General features: G+C 38.6%; 1 protein-coding gene and 1 long non-coding RNA gene across 2 annotated transcripts; one reads left to right on the forward strand and one right to left on the reverse strand.

The window, feature by feature from the left end:
* Positions 1–10117: 10117 nt before the first annotated feature.
* On the forward strand, positions 10118–11757 carry LOC123981745. Its single transcript, XR_006827819.1, has 3 exons — positions 10118–10287; positions 11392–11607; positions 11717–11757. It is a non-coding gene; the product is annotated as an uncharacterized LOC123981745 (long non-coding RNA).
* fbp1b (fructose-1,6-bisphosphatase 1b) lies at positions 11032–14150 on the reverse strand. Its single transcript, XM_046066867.1, has 8 exons — positions 13980–14150; positions 13271–13433; positions 13047–13139; positions 12237–12377; positions 11943–12080; positions 11706–11825; positions 11369–11558; positions 11032–11252 (listed from the first exon to the last, which is right to left on the reverse strand). The coding sequence occupies exons 1-7, from the start codon at positions 14147–14149 to the stop codon at positions 11370–11372; spliced, it is 1014 nt and encodes a 337-aa protein (XP_045922823.1). The 5' UTR covers position 14150; the 3' UTR covers positions 11032–11252; position 11369.
* Between the last annotated feature and the right edge of the window lie 1345 nt (positions 14151–15495).

The raw sequence follows: 15495 nt of genomic DNA on the forward strand, positions 1-15495 counted from the left end.
AGTCTAGGCCTATAGCAGCATAACTAAGGGATGGTTCAGGACTCACCTGAGCCAGCCCTAACTATAAGCTTTATCAAAGAGGAAAGTCTTAAGCCTACTCTTAAATGTGGAGATGGTGTCTGCCTCCTGAACCCAAACTGGAACCTGGTTCCACAGGAGAGGAGCTTGATAGCTGAACGCTCTGGCTCCTAGTCTACTTTTGGAGACTCTAGGAACCACAAGTAACCCTGCATTCTGGGAGCACAGTGCTCTGGTGGGGTAGTAAGGTACTATGAGCTCTTTAAGATAAGATGGTGCCTGACCATTAAGAGCTTTGTAGGTAAGAAGAATGATTTTAAATTCTATTCTGGATTTTACTGGAAGCCAATGCAGAGAAGCTAAGACAGGAGAAATGTGATATCTTTTCCTGGTTCCTGTCAGAACACGAGCTGCAGCATTCTGGATCAGCTGAAGAGTCTTAATGGACTTTTTCGAGCAGCCTGATAATAAAGAATTAGCAGTAATCCAGCCTAGAAGTAACCGGTGCATGGACTAGTTTTTTGCATGATTTTTAGACAGGATGTTCCTGATTTTTGCAATATTACATAGGTGAAAAAAGGTAATCCTTGAAATTTGCTTAATGTGAGACTTAAATGACATTTCCTGATCAAAGATAACTCCAAGATTCCACACAGTGGTGCTGGAGGCCAGGGCGATGCCATCAAGGGAAACTATATCTTTAGATAATGCATCACGGAGGTGCTTGGGCCCCAGAAAAATAACTTCAGTTTTATCTGAGTTTAACATTAGAAAATTACAGGTCATCATCCTGAAGGCACATTTGAAGTTTAGCTAACTGATGAGTTTTGTCTGCCTTGTTTGATAGATATAATTGAGTATCATCTGCATAACAATGACAGTTTATGGAATATTTCCTGATAATATTGCATAAAGGAAGCATATATAAAGTGAACAGGATTGGTCCGAGCACAGATGCTTGTGGAACTCCATGATTAACTTTGGCGTGCATGGAGGACTCATTGTTAACATGTACAAACTGAAATCGATCTGATAAATAGGATCTAAACCAGCTTAGAGCGGTTCCTTTAAAGCCAATTAAATGTTCCAGTCTCTGTAATAGGATCTTATGGTCAATGGTATCAAATGCAGTGCTAAGATCTAATAAAACCAGTACAGAGACAAGTCCTTTGTCTGATGCAATTAGGAGGTCATTAGTAATTTTCTCCAGTGCAGTTTCTGTGCTATGATGAACTCTAAATCTTGACTGAAAATCCTCAAATAAACTATTGCTATGTAGAAAGTCACACCTTAGAGAGAAATGGAAGGTTAGATATAGGTTTATAGTTTGCTTAAACATCTGGATCAAGTTTGGGCTTTTTCAGAAGAGGTTCAATTACAGCTACTTTAAAGCACACTGGTACATAGCCTGTTGATAAAGATAGATTGACCATATCTAGTAAAGAAGTGCTGACTAAGGGTAAAACTTCTTTAAGCAGCCTAGTCGGGATGGGGTCTAACAGGCAGGTTGATGGTTTAGATGAAGAAATTATTGAAGTTAGTTGGTAAAGACTGAGGGAAGCAAAGCAGTCTAAACATATATCTGGTTCTACAGCTGTTTCTAAGGTTCCTGAGTTTGGAGATAAGTCGGTGCCAGTTGAGGGCAGGTTATAGTGAATTTTGTTTCTAATAGTTAGAATTTTATCATTAAAGAAGCTCATGAAATCGTAACTACTGAGAGCTATGGGAATACCTGGCTCAATAGAGCTGTGACTCTCTGTCAGCCTGGCTACAGTGCTGAAAAAAAACCCTGGGTTGTTCCTATTTTCCTCTATTAATGACGAGTACTATGCTGCTCTGGCATTACAAAGGGACTTCATATAAGTTTTAAGACTATCTTGCCAAATAAAATTTTCCAGTTTGGTGGAACGCCAATTCCTCTCAAGTTTCCGCAATATCAGCTTTAATTTGCGAATTTCAGTATTATACCATGGAGCTAACCGTCTTTGTTTTATTATTTTCTTTTTTAGAGGGGCAACAGAGTCGAGTGTCATTCGCATTGAGCCTGCAGCACTATCAACAAGATGATCGATTTGGGAGGAACTGAAATAAGCATAGGAGTCCTCGGTTACTTTGTGACTTGATAATGAATTTAGAGCTGATGGAATCGCATCCTTAAATTTAGCTAAAGCACTATCAGACAGACAACTTGTATAGAAATTTTTACCTAATGGCGTGTAGTTCAGCAATACAAACTCAAAAGTTATCAAACAGTGGTCAGATAAAAAGGGATTTCTGGGAACACTATTAAATGTTCAATTTCAATACCATATACCAGAACAACTTGGCCAGATTTCTAGAAATAAGAGCTGCTCCTTCCCAAGTGGGATGGATGCCGACTCTCCGAATCAGACCAGGTCTTCCCCAGAAAGTCTGCCAATGATCTACAAAGCCCACATTGTTTGCCACCTCGACAACCAGCGGCGAAATGATGACATGCAGCTATACATGTCAATATCTGAAATACTTTAGTCAGAGATAGAAGTGATTATTGTGAGACTATTACTCTGCATGCACAGTACAGTCCCCACAGAGTTGGAGAACCAGGATACATTCCCAGTCTTTCATTTCCATGGCACATTCTGTAACCCAGTCTGCCTGGCATACTGCCAATGTGGGGCACATTTTGGGCTCAATCTTTAAGGCATAGCTGCAGTAATGAGATGTGACCCAGGGCTTCTCTGACATTTGCCTGAGTAATCACAGTGTTTGAGCAGAATTGAAGACGCTGTTTGAATAGCATGGGCCATTGTTCCAAGATTATCTTGCTGGCAGCCTCAGGCCTATTCTTGGTTAACTTCAGGCCAGACACAGGAAACGTGGGCTGCCATTTTGGTGAGTGTCACCAGTTGCTGATGCATAACCCCAGTTGACAAAGATGTATCATCTTAGCATAAAAGCAGCCCAAGATACAGATGCACATCCCTCATGTAAAAACATTCAAACATACAAATGCAAACATGTCCAAGAACATCCTTTGATATGCTAGATTTTTGTTCTTGTGGATGGAGAGGCCTATAGTTTGGTGGTTAGATTCCTTCCATCTATATTACAGCTATTGATCTTAAACTTTAATACACACACATATTCTACAAACAGAAGACATGCTAACTTCAAGCATATGAAGTGTCTGAGCTCAGTCAAGGCTGTCTTCAGTGACAGTAACCACATGCATGCTCTTAATCCAAACACACCACCCGTTGTAAGGTGCAGCACCAGCGGTGGTCTGGTCCAACTGTCCCCATCCATGACACCATAGAATAAATCAAGATGATCTGAGTGGGCTTTCCTCTTCCATAGACAAACACTACTGTTTCTATTTGAACCACCACAAATGAAACAATGAAGATCAACCTTCTCTTAGGATTCATACATGGACAGGCATGCTTGAAATAGATTATCATTTTATCCTGATCCCCCGATGTTTGTTTTGTGCTGATCCATAGCCAACTATTTTTGCTGAGATAGACACTTACCCTAAAGCAGGCGTTGGACATACTGGACAAAAAATTCTGCTATAAAAGGTGAACTTGAGAAGTTACTGGACCAGCTCAGTACGCGGCAAGCATTATTGTTGCCTAAACGCCCATCCAACTTGGCTTCAATAGACTTACATTAGTTTTGGTTCGAGAGTTAGACCCCAAAGTGACTAGAAAGCTTTGGCTGGGTAACCAGAGAGTTAAGGATAGTTTTATCAGTTTATATTTGACATTTTGGATGTGGCAATATGAGGTCTTGTGATGGGAAACTGCCAAGGAAACATTTAGATGTTTTTACTGTTACCTCCAAAATAAGCTATACTTCAATAATAATTTCACTGGGCAGGGGGTGCACAGGATTGGGGATGCATGAAGAATCAGGTACAAATATGGGTCGTTGAGGCAGTATTTGGATTAGCAGTTAGCTCCAGTCAGGGTGGTCTGGATACAGAGTTTATGTTTAATTTAAACATAGGCTCTCTGAGTCTACATACTGTCACTGTGCTGAGAAAAGCCATGCTGAGCAGTTAAACAAGAGGTGAGATGGTAGGTCTAATATGTAGTCTGAAGACTGAAGTTATAAAAAGTTTTTTCTGGTACACAACGTGGCAAGGAGAATCTTTTTTATAGTGGAGATTGCTGGCTGAATAGAAATATAGATATCGGTTTCATCTTCTACCCTACAGGCACACAATCAGCTGTTTTATAGTCCTATATATTTGGGGCATTTCTTGGATTGTGCTAATTACCTATGATCAATTCCTGTCCTCTGTTGGCCTGCTTAATGTCAAGAACACTTACTAAAACATGCATTTGTCTTGACAGACTAATAAATGTCTAATAAAGGAATACAACATGGCCCCCAAAAAAGTAAAACAAGACTAAGAGTCTATAGCCACGCTAGCAGCGTTGCAAGGTTGTACTTAGGCATAGCAGTGCTTTGAGCTACATGCTCACACTGAAAGCACTGATAGGCTGACGTTTAGCAACCACGGTCACCATCTTACTTTAGGCTGATAACAAACTTCTATAGGATTGGTTCATCGGAGATTGATCATCACCATGATACATCAATAAGAATGTAGTAGGGACAACTGTTTCAGTTTAAGCCATTTATTGCCACTATGCACACATGTAGAGCATTAGCAGACGATGAGCCTTGACCGTAATGGTTTTCTAACAATAACAGAAAAACACAAGAATTACAATACAGTTAACTAATGTATACCACTTAACTAGGCGCCTAAAGGCTCGTGCAGACTACACAACGTGCCGTCTTGTTACGGGAGTCTTGAAGTCGTTGTGGTGTTTACGCTACGTGACTGATTGGTGACAGGGGGTCACACACTACACGAACTGACAGCGGCTGTGTCACTCGACGCAGATCTCCAAACCACGCTTTGTCAAGAAAACACACGTGAAATGTGAGACTGGAAATGATGCAAACTTAAACACAAAACAGCTATTGTTTGTTATTATAAAGATAGCAATTATAAAAGACAAAGAATATGGGTGAAAGAATGGATTAGCACACGCAGGTAGCAGGGATTGTCTGAGCTACAGAGAGAGTTGGAAGTGAGTAAAAAGTGTTTTGCGGTGAAAAAATAGCTGCCTGCTCTGCAGCTGCCTGCTCTCATTGGCTGGATGTGGATATCAAGTTCTCCAGATATTTGGTATGCTAGATATCTGGCAGATGTCGGCGTTGTGGCAGTGATGTGTCGGGGAGCCGTTTTGATGCGTCGTCGTGTAGTACACACATAACGATTGGTGACCGCCGATAAACCGCTGATTCACCCCCGATCATAGCCTGACGGTCGCCAAGCTCGCTGAGCAGCAAATCGGGCTGAAAATCGTGTAGTGTGAACTAGGCAATGAAGGGTAGGCTTAAGCTAGATTTATACTCCTGCGTAGGGTCTACGTGCGTAGACCCTACGCAGGAGTATAAATGCCATACATTTATAAAATTGTATACGTGCGGCTAGTGTAGCCTTTTCAAATGTTATTGACCAAATGGATCACATTCTGATACTTCTGTTACTTCAAAGTACGGCACTTCCTGTCAGCTCGGAGGCATTGCGAGGCTACCCAGCCGACCAATCACAGTGTTTATGGTCCGCATTTATGGTCAGCCACGACTAGCGGTGCAATTTTAAGATTGCAACCAGGCGTGTGCTCGTATGCATGCTTGAACCACAGGCATGAACTCATGAGCGAGCATAATCCGAAACACAACCGCTTTCATACAGAAACACTGGCATTCCGGCTGTGGCTTTTCTCCATATAAATTCAGGCTCTGTTACTTCAACGTTCCCGGCTCAGAGGCAGATCAACAAGGGCTTCGTACCTTTAATGCAGCACAGCGAGCCACTGGCATATTGGCACAGTACTCCTGGAAAAACAGGCAGAGTGACAGCGGCTATAGACAGAAAGAGAGACAGCTTTACACAACATGCCGGAAACTCACTCCCACTCCCACCCAGAGCCACACAGCTTGCATGGCTAAAAAGAACATGCTTCTTTCAACCGCCTTTATTTTGGAATATTTTTCTTTTATTTCTTTAATTTCTGCATAAATTAGAGGATTTATTGTCTTTGTGATCTTCCTTTCCATTCAGCACCAGCAAAATTGAGGTGGGCAACAGAGAGGAGGGAGGTTAAATAAACTGTCAGCTACACAGACACACCACAGACGCGCCACCATGACACACTTCATCAGAGTGTAAAGTCAACAGAGCTTGCCTGGACACGGGCTGGATATCAGTCAGACAGTGAAGGGCTAAACAAATGGTTATGGTTTAACAAAAAAAAAGGACAGAACAGTGATGCACAAACAAAATTAAGCAGCAAAAATGCAAACATGGCACATATGACATATCGTTTTAAATTATAAATGAAATATATAAATAATTTAAATTTACAATAAATCAGTTAGCAGAAGTAGCCGTGACAGCATGATTTGACTAAAATATTCTGGTATACTACCTAGGACTGTTACTTCAAGCCTCTGTTATATAATTTAATTTGGCTTAGTTCTGTGTTTTTCAGAACAAAAGATTAATAGTCAGACAGTAACAAGTAGCTCCATTAAGGAAATGCCTTTTTTGAAAAGCATGGCAAACACTGGAGTGCAGCCAAGCACATTCAGCAGTAATCCTTAAAGTGTTACGCTTATTTTGAATACTTAATAGTCATACTATTATCAATAGTACACACACACACACACACACACACACACACACACAGTAGCAAGGGCAACATAAACATGCTGGGTTTTGCTTTTCCTGCAAAATCTAAATATTGACTCAGTAACCTATAATCATACACAGTCTGAACAAAATGGAAATAAACAAGTGTGCCTGTAAAGTGTTTGTGTGTCTCATGGGTACTGAGGCCCTCGAATGTTGACACTGACAAACACACAGCACAAAGGAAGGTTCAATTTTTTGTGAATACCAGACAATATGGATTCCATCCAGCACATTGGGGCTACATTAATTATTATGTATTCTCTCTATACACAAGGAAGTTCTTTCAAAAGCACTGAGCCTTCCATCTCTGATCAAACATCTGCTATCAATTTACATAATTTAACTTTCATGACTCACATACAGTATTCAAGAGGCTTTAAATTGCCCAGACCTAAGTGAAAAAAGGCAATAAAAATTCCATTATGCTCTCAGATGAGTTTTTTTTACATAATTGTCAAACTTCCAAGTGACATCAGCAGCCAGAGATCCACACACTAGTGTTATTATTGTGTATTGTGTAATGTAATTAAAAGCTCATTAAGTTTCATATCACATTTTGAATCTATTTTTTCCTTTCCTGGAAGCCATAGTAAGCTACAATATCAGGAAAGATGCATGCCGTACATGCTGAAGGCATTTTTGTTCAAAGTACAAAGTACAAGGTTGCTTATTTGTAATTATACAGCACAAGGCTGCATAACAAAACAAAATCTGTAGTTCCTTCATGCTACACCTGACCAGCTGCTGGCTCTAACTTCATATTTACAGACATGAGAGTGGTATCAATCTTCTCATCTACAGTAACTCTTGGCAAGAAAGCAAATAAGAGAAATTCCCAAAATGTTGAACATGGTTCAAGCATTTTAATTATGGGATAAGTCATCAACCACATGAAAAGGATGACAAAATATCCAGAAAGCCTCAGAAAAAAAATTAAATAAGAAGAGAAAGCTGGACTGTCTTGACGTTAGAACAACTTGTATTGTTGTTGATTTATGGTTATTTAGAACTTCTAAAAACACATTTTTTAATTTATTTGCATTCCAAAATCCCATTATGTCCAAACAATATGTAGAAAAAGGAGTTGGTCTCAGCTTTCTTAGCAGGACAGTGACAAGAAAGCATTGTTCATACATTCTAAGAAATGGGAGAAGCAGGCTGATTAGATTCTCAGACTTGAAGATTAATGATCTTAAAGACTGGCATTTTTCAGTCATATCTGTGTAATGCTGATGATGAAAGCAATAAAGATCTATTGAGTACTGTGATAAGGTATTTAATGGCCAACTCTCATCTGCACTAAACAAGAACTGATATTTCAGTTTCCACAACATTTGACTATGATTGTGTTTCCCTGCACAATATTTTATCTGGAGCTCGTAATCATACAGTCTGAGTTTTTTTATACCTACCTGTGATCACCCTTGTAGAATGAAGTAAGAACTTAGTGGCCGAGCTGCTGTCAGAACAATGTAGAGTCTGCGATATAAAGGCTTGACATATTAAGAACCAAAAACAAACAAACAATAGACTGAAGTTTTTTGCCTACACTTTTAAAAGTGACACACATCGTGTCTTTTAATATTGTCAGACAAGTATACCATACATTACATGCATTTCATTACATGACATGCATCCACACCAACGTTTTCGTTTTTAAAAGCAGGAGAACGGCAGGGCAGCTAATTCTGAGGTCTGTAATGGTCTACAGGTCTATGGAACTGCAGGGTGTTTTGTTGTCTTCTAACACTAGACGTTGGTTGGCAGGTCTGGGCACCATGGCATAGCCTAAACTAAACTATTTTATTTTTCTACATTTATTGGCTGTAATAAATCAAATAAATATGTAGATGTTGCCTAAATGTAGGCTAGGCTATACATGAGCATATATCCATACATATCCACACATAATATAATATAATATAATATAATAAATAAAAGCAAGCATACATATAAGCATACATACACATAGTTATCGGTACTCCAAATCTTTTATTCCTTCCGCCATCAGGTTATTAAATTCAGACAGAAGATACTTTAAACAGGATCCTTGTCAAGAGTTTAGATGATAAAGTATTTATTGTATGTTTATATAAAGCCAAACTATAAAGCAAAATCACACTCTAATTGAATCTACAGTGCAGTAACAGTAATGTAATTAAATTTTAGACCTGCAACTTGTCTAAAAGACGGAGGAATTAGATATGGTATTACTTTATCACACATTCACATATGCAGACAGATAGCATTTAAGTCATAATCTACAGAAGAACTCAGCAGGAGCAGAGTCTGGCCTAAGTAAATTCCCCTTATGCAGCTTTGGTGTGTCTAAAAGCTATAGTGTGTATGTATATAAGTGTGGTTCTAATACAGTAACAAAGGATACAAGTGCAAAGATTTTGCAAGCGGTTACACATACCCTGGTGGCTAAGCAAATAATAAGCAAAACTTCAGCCTGAGTTAAAAATTTACTTTCTATAAGATAAAATGAAGAGAGATAAGAAGAATTAAATTGTTTATCATTTTAACACTTTTGATTGATTCTATGCTTCACCAAATTTAAGAGAAATTTCCATAGATTTTCCATATACAATTAATATAAGGAGGTGTGTTATGTCAGAAAACTTCTTTTATGTTTGTTTGTTTTTGTTTGTTTTTTTACCTTTTTTGATTTAGCACTTGAGTGCTGTTTTTTTCTGTGGGCATGGACCTCTGGTGGCTCTTTCATGGTATTGCATCATCTGGTTATTTAGCTATATTTGCCATTCATCTTCTCTTGAAGCTCTGATTAATATGGCAATTTCAGATTTTACTTTGTTGTACTTAATTTGGGGTTGGGTCTGTGTTTTTATTATAATTCTGATAAGAATTTTACAGTATTGATAAAATGTCAATTATAGGCTAATGTCACAGTGCCATTAATCATAATACAAAATACATTTCTTTAAATAAATGTTTGTTATGAGTATTTATGTTTATGCACAACATTGAAGCTGAGGAGGAACAGTTATGAATAAGCTTGTTTATGTTCCTAATCCAAACGTTTTAGAAGTCACCACCAGAGAGCAATATTGCATTGCAAGTACAAGAAAGATATCTGATCTTTGGTTTGGAGGAAAGCTTATATACACTACTGACTATCAAGCCCTGAAAATTCAAGTCATTGCAGTGGATGAATAACAGACTTTAATTACGAGCAAGATAAAACAACTGACGACTGAAAATATAGGATCACTGCCATGCCGATATACTGTATAGCCGTTTGTAGAAGCTCTCGTGATGTCGAGGATGAAATACGTTCAGGCAGAGCTAGCTGTTTCCCCCTGTTTCCAGTCTTCATGCTAAGTTAAGCTAACCAGCTGCTGGCTCTAACTTCATATTTACAGACATGAGAGTGGTATCAATTTTCTCATCTCACTCTCGGCAGGAAAGCGATTAAGCGTAATTTCCAAAAATATTCAAGCATTTTAATTATGGGATGAGTCATCAACCCCATTAAAAAGGTGACAAAATATACGGAAATCCTCTGAAAACAATGTAAACAAAAGAGAGCTGGACTGTCTTAACAACCTGTATCATTTATTTAGTTATTCAGAACTTCTAGAAACAATGATTTTTACTTGGTCTTGCATCCCAATATTCCATAATGTCCAAACTAAATGTAGGAAAAGGAGTTGGTAGACTGTGAAAGGAAAGCATTGTTCATACATTCTAAGAAATGAGAGAAGCAGGCTGGTTGTATTCCCAGACTGGAAGATTAAATCTAAGTAAGGAAAGTAAAAGAGTTACCACTGCTGGGGTGCCTTTGGGCAAGACCCTTAACCTGCAGCTGCTCTGCTGAAGCAGATGGATCAACTTCCTGGTGTGAATGTGTGTAAACATCCTGTTATACCTCAGGCCCAAGTGTTCATTTGGATTTGTTGCTTTCAAAAGCAATTTATAGTCAGTGAAATTACACAGTATTTATCAGCTTTTGAAAGAGGCAGAATAGGTATATGGCGGATGTGTAGTGACCACAAAAAATAACTAAATGACAGCTTTGGATGGGAATAAAAACTACAAACAAACTTCTAATGCTATCCAATGTTTCATCCAAACAAAGGTTTAACACAAAGCAGTTCTTCTTCTGTCCAAACTGTAACAACTGTAACTGAAAACCTTTTTCTGACATCTATGTTTACATAGAGACATAGAAATCAACCCATACATGCATACCGGACTTATGCAATCCATTAAAAAACATGAACGTCTTTTAATTTGTCTTTATTTAGAAAATACAGGCTGAGTCTCTTACAGCAAAAAGATGGAATTAGCATAGTGCGGGGCAGACTTAGTAGGCCCAGTGAGGTTTATAGTTCCTCCATCAATGCAGTGCAGACAGCACTTAACAATGAATGTCCTGATTGAGCCTCTTGATTGTGCTGTTATTTGTTCTGCTTTAGGTTGCTCCGCAGCAGCATTTTCCCAGCTGAATACAAAGAGACAGAAAAACAACATAAAGTGATTTATTATCCTGACAGTATGCTAATTGATGCCTATTTTATACAGTGCAGTGTAAGGTTTATACATAACAGAGTTGCATACCTCATTTGTTATGCTTCTTACAGATGGAAATATACTCCTGCACATCATCAGGGGATCCCAGGACCACAGGAACTCGCTGGTGGATGTTGGTGGGCTGGATGTCGAGAATGTTCATGGATCCTGTAGTGGCTATGCCTCCTGCCTGCTCCATGATGAAGGCCATGGGGTTGCATTCATACAGCAGCCTCAGCTGGAAGGCAAGAAGTAGAAATTGGTGTGACTTCATACAAGGACAAAAGGTATATTTGGGACTTTTACTGCAACTAGACATAAATTATATGAAATGATTCCATATTTAAAAACTTTTTTGTCCATTTGTACAAACTCCCCTGCTCACCTTGCCCTTAGGACTTTTGACATTGGCAGGGTACAAAAAGATCCCTCCATACACCAAAGTACGATGAACATCAGCTACCATAGATCCAACATATCGACTGCCATATGGAGCTGAACCATCCTGGAAGCAGTAAAGTATCTCACTTTAATATTTAGAATCCAAAATATTTTGTATTCATTTCCACAATATAATTAACGGTTAGCGAGTTCCACATTAAGCCTTCGCAAGTGCCATTACCTCTGGGTATTTCTTCTTTTGTAGGTACTCTGTCACATCTGGATAAAAATGCTGTGCATATCCCTCATTCAAACTGTAGATTTTTCCTTTTTTCTTAATCTTTACATCTCGATCCACCAAGATAAACTCGCCAATTGCCTGAAAAAGAAATACAAAGAAGTAATGAGAAACCAGAATATCACAATGAAGAAACATCCAAACTGAAATAATGAGCAAAAAGGAATCAGAGTAACAAAACAATATACACAAGTATCAGTTCTGATGCCATGTATTACAGTAAAACCTTGGTCTTACGGGGTCAAGCATGAAACAGTTGACTCCTTGACCAGTGGAGAGGACCATCATTGTGGCACTGCCATACAGTGCATAACCAGCTGCCACAATGTTTCTTCCAGACTGCAGAGCATCCTTCTCAGCTGGCTCACCATCTGTAGTCTGTTGAACAACACAAGAAAAAATATAACAAGAACCGGAAGATGCGTTTTGGTCAACGATTGTTGACACACTGCCAGTTGGAATGCTATTTTCTTTGATAAGGATACAGAGCAGGATGATACAGTAGACATGACTATTTTTATGGATTTAGGGCCTCGGTACCCTTGGACTTGCGTATATGTACAGGGGAAGACCCTACCAGAAGCGGAAAAAGCATTCAGATGTTTTTATTAAGTAAAAGTACCACAATGTAAAAATACTGCCTTATAAGTGAAAGTCTTACATTGACATGTTAAAGTTAAAGTACAGAAGTATTATAAACTAAATGTTCTTAAAGTTTCAAACGTAAAGGTAGTCATTATATAGAAAAATGGCCCACTTGGTTGTAATATTATATATTACAGGACATGGTTATCATTACTGTTGCATTAATGTCCTTAGAAAAGTATCAAGTAGCATATAATGGAAGTAAATTATATTTTCTGTAGCCTGCTTCAAAACTGCACAGGATCTGAGTAAATGTACTTAGCTACATTCCACCACTAGACCTTACTTTTTTATTTTACAGATGTCTGCAGAACTCTAGACTGGATTTTCAGAAGAAAATATGGATTTTGGGTAAATAATAAACAGTGTTTTGAATCAGCATGCTGTATCACTGTTACTTACCTTTTTGTAGATGGCAAAAATTGTTCCAATCGAGACAAGACAGTCAATGTTTGAGGAACCATCCAGTGGATCAAAGCACACAATGTATTTTCCCTGTCAGAAGAAAAAAAATCGTTTTAACTATGTCACAATAACACCAGAAAAAATGTGAAAATCTAAGACAAAATGAAAAATGTCAGATATTTGCACAGACATGCATGAACATACTGTACAGATATAAGTACCCGCTTGTCTGGTTCCACAATGATGGCCTTCTCATCTTCCTCTGACACAAGCACACAGGAGGTGAAGGAGGACTTGATCATGTTGATGACCAGGTCATTGGACAGAATGTCCAGTTTCTTCACCTGGTCCCCTGTCACATTTGTGCTTCCAGCAATGCCATATCTTCCAGGAGAGGAGCAGACAGAAGTGATCAAACCCTGAATAAAAGCTATCCTTTCAGAGGCAATTTTACACTACAATAGATTTTTGTTAAACTATTGCACCAGTGAGAAAAGTCTGAAAAGCCCATTATCTTCTTGACCTCTGCCCTGGGGAAATGTACACAACATGTACAGAGTTTACCTTTGGCCGGGGCCAGAGTTAAAACAGCTTACTGATTATCATGTCGTACTGCATAAACCCAGATATCATTTCGTTTTTTAAACACACTTAATTTAAAGAGAGAAAAGACCATGAACTTGAGCAAAATAGAAATTGAAATCTGCTAACCTGAAAGTAACGTTAAGATAAAAGCAAAAGGAAGTCAACAAATAATAGTGATTGATTGATTTACAAATGTTTAATATGGTGCATACTGTTGTTCCATCCTCATGAATTTGCCCATTAATTATAAGACACCCTTTGACTCCACTATATATACAGATACATGCGTTTCCTTCTATTATTCATACCTTGGAATAAAACCATTAAAAAAGAAATACTACTCACAGGTTAGCAATCCCAGCCTTCCTGACAGCAGTTGAGATGGCTTTGACAGCTGTGCAGATGGAGTTGAGCAGGGTTGTCAGCTCACCTGTTCCATGGGCCTTCCTGCCCTCCTCCAGAACAAACCTGGTGAGGGTCACCACATTGGTGTCGAAGGCTCCTTTGTCAGACATTTTGCTGTCAGGAGTGGGACTGGGACCTAATGTCTTGAGTGAAATAGGTGTGCATGGACCCAAAGTTAAAAAGTGGACTTAGTGAACTAAGATGGGGGGAGGGATGGGGGTGTGCAGCTCTTCTAACCAATCAAAAGTGTCCTTTCTCTTAGTTAGTGGTTGGTTTGATCGCTTCTGTAACTGCAGGTTTAAAAGACCAAAGTTCAAAGATAGCGACTTTTTTTGTTTTAAAGTAACAATGACCTGTAACTGATTCAATCCCGGCTCAGTTCAATTTGTGTTTTTTTTTTTTGTCGCACTTTAAAGCTCTACTAAATACAAGTTGTGAGTGACATTTTGAATGAACAAAATCACTTTATTAAGTTAAAATTGTGTGATGTTAGACTTCAAAGTGCACTTCGTCTCAACACAATTGGATTTTGTTTCATTGTATTCATGCTGCAGAGGTGCATAATTATCCCAAAATCTTTTAACAGAAACAATCTTTTTACAGCCCTGCGATGGACTGGCGACCTGTCCAGGGTGTACCGATTTCAGCTGGGACAAAAAGCAGCACAAAAAGTTCTTGTAGTAAATTCCCTTTTTGTTTTTTTAGAATTAGTGCAAAGCTTGCACTAGATATTTTACAACATTACTGAAACTGCTTTAACATTCTTTCCCTGCATGATCCTGAAGAAGTGTAAAGTTCAAATCATGGGACTCATTGTACTTGTTCATCCTACCTGAGTTTATATAACACATTGCAAACTGTATTTTGAGGTAATACACAGCCACATTCAGAGGGAGTGGTGGTGCATCTTGTCTCTGTTTCAGTGTATTTCTACATACATGTAAATAGTGTATCGCTGTTTGTGTCTGTGACACAAACATGGAAAGGTAAAAGGACTTACTGTCCTGTATTCACACTTAAGTTAAAGTTGAACTTTGAACTTAACAAGATAACAGGTACGATAATAGCCACCACCATGATGTAATGTTTGGTGGTTAATCACACAGCTTTCATAGTTTTTTCAGGTTAATGATGAAAATGTAGGTGGAAAGGTCAAATCAGCATGTGAGCAGTACAAAAATTACACAATGGATTTTCATTTAATTAATGATTTTTGATCCAACACACACACACATCCACAATAGTTCAAATCAATAAATCCTTGTAAAGAATATAAATGACACTTAAATGAAATATTTCTTTCCCGGTTGTCCCAGTCAAACTCAAGTTAAGTGTGGTAGTGCTGTCTAGTGTAGAGCACAAAATGTAATATTCCTCTGTGTCCACATGATGTCGCTGTGCAGCTTACAAGCTGGTATTGAAACCTGCTGGTAACTCTGCTGTGCATGAATCAATG

Source organism: Micropterus dolomieu, linkage group LG13 (genome assembly GCF_021292245.1).
Source record: "Micropterus dolomieu isolate WLL.071019.BEF.003 ecotype Adirondacks linkage group LG13, ASM2129224v1, whole genome shotgun sequence".
Classification (NCBI taxonomy): Eukaryota; Metazoa; Chordata; class Actinopteri; order Centrarchiformes; family Centrarchidae; genus Micropterus; species Micropterus dolomieu.

Bases quoted from the DNA above. Each gene is read 5' to 3' on its own strand.
- fbp1b (XM_046066867.1), bottom strand. From the start codon at position 14,149: ATGTCTGACAAAGGAGCCTTCGACACCAATGTGGTGACCCTCACCAGG. The intron at 12,081-12,236 runs GTAAGACCAAGG...TTTCTTTTTCAG, and splicing joins ACTGTTTCATGCTTGACCCC to GCAATTGGCGAGTTTATCTT. The intron at 11,826-11,942 runs GTAATGGCACTT...TACTGCTTCCAG, and splicing joins AAAAGAAGAAATACCCAGAG to GATGGTTCAGCTCCATATGG.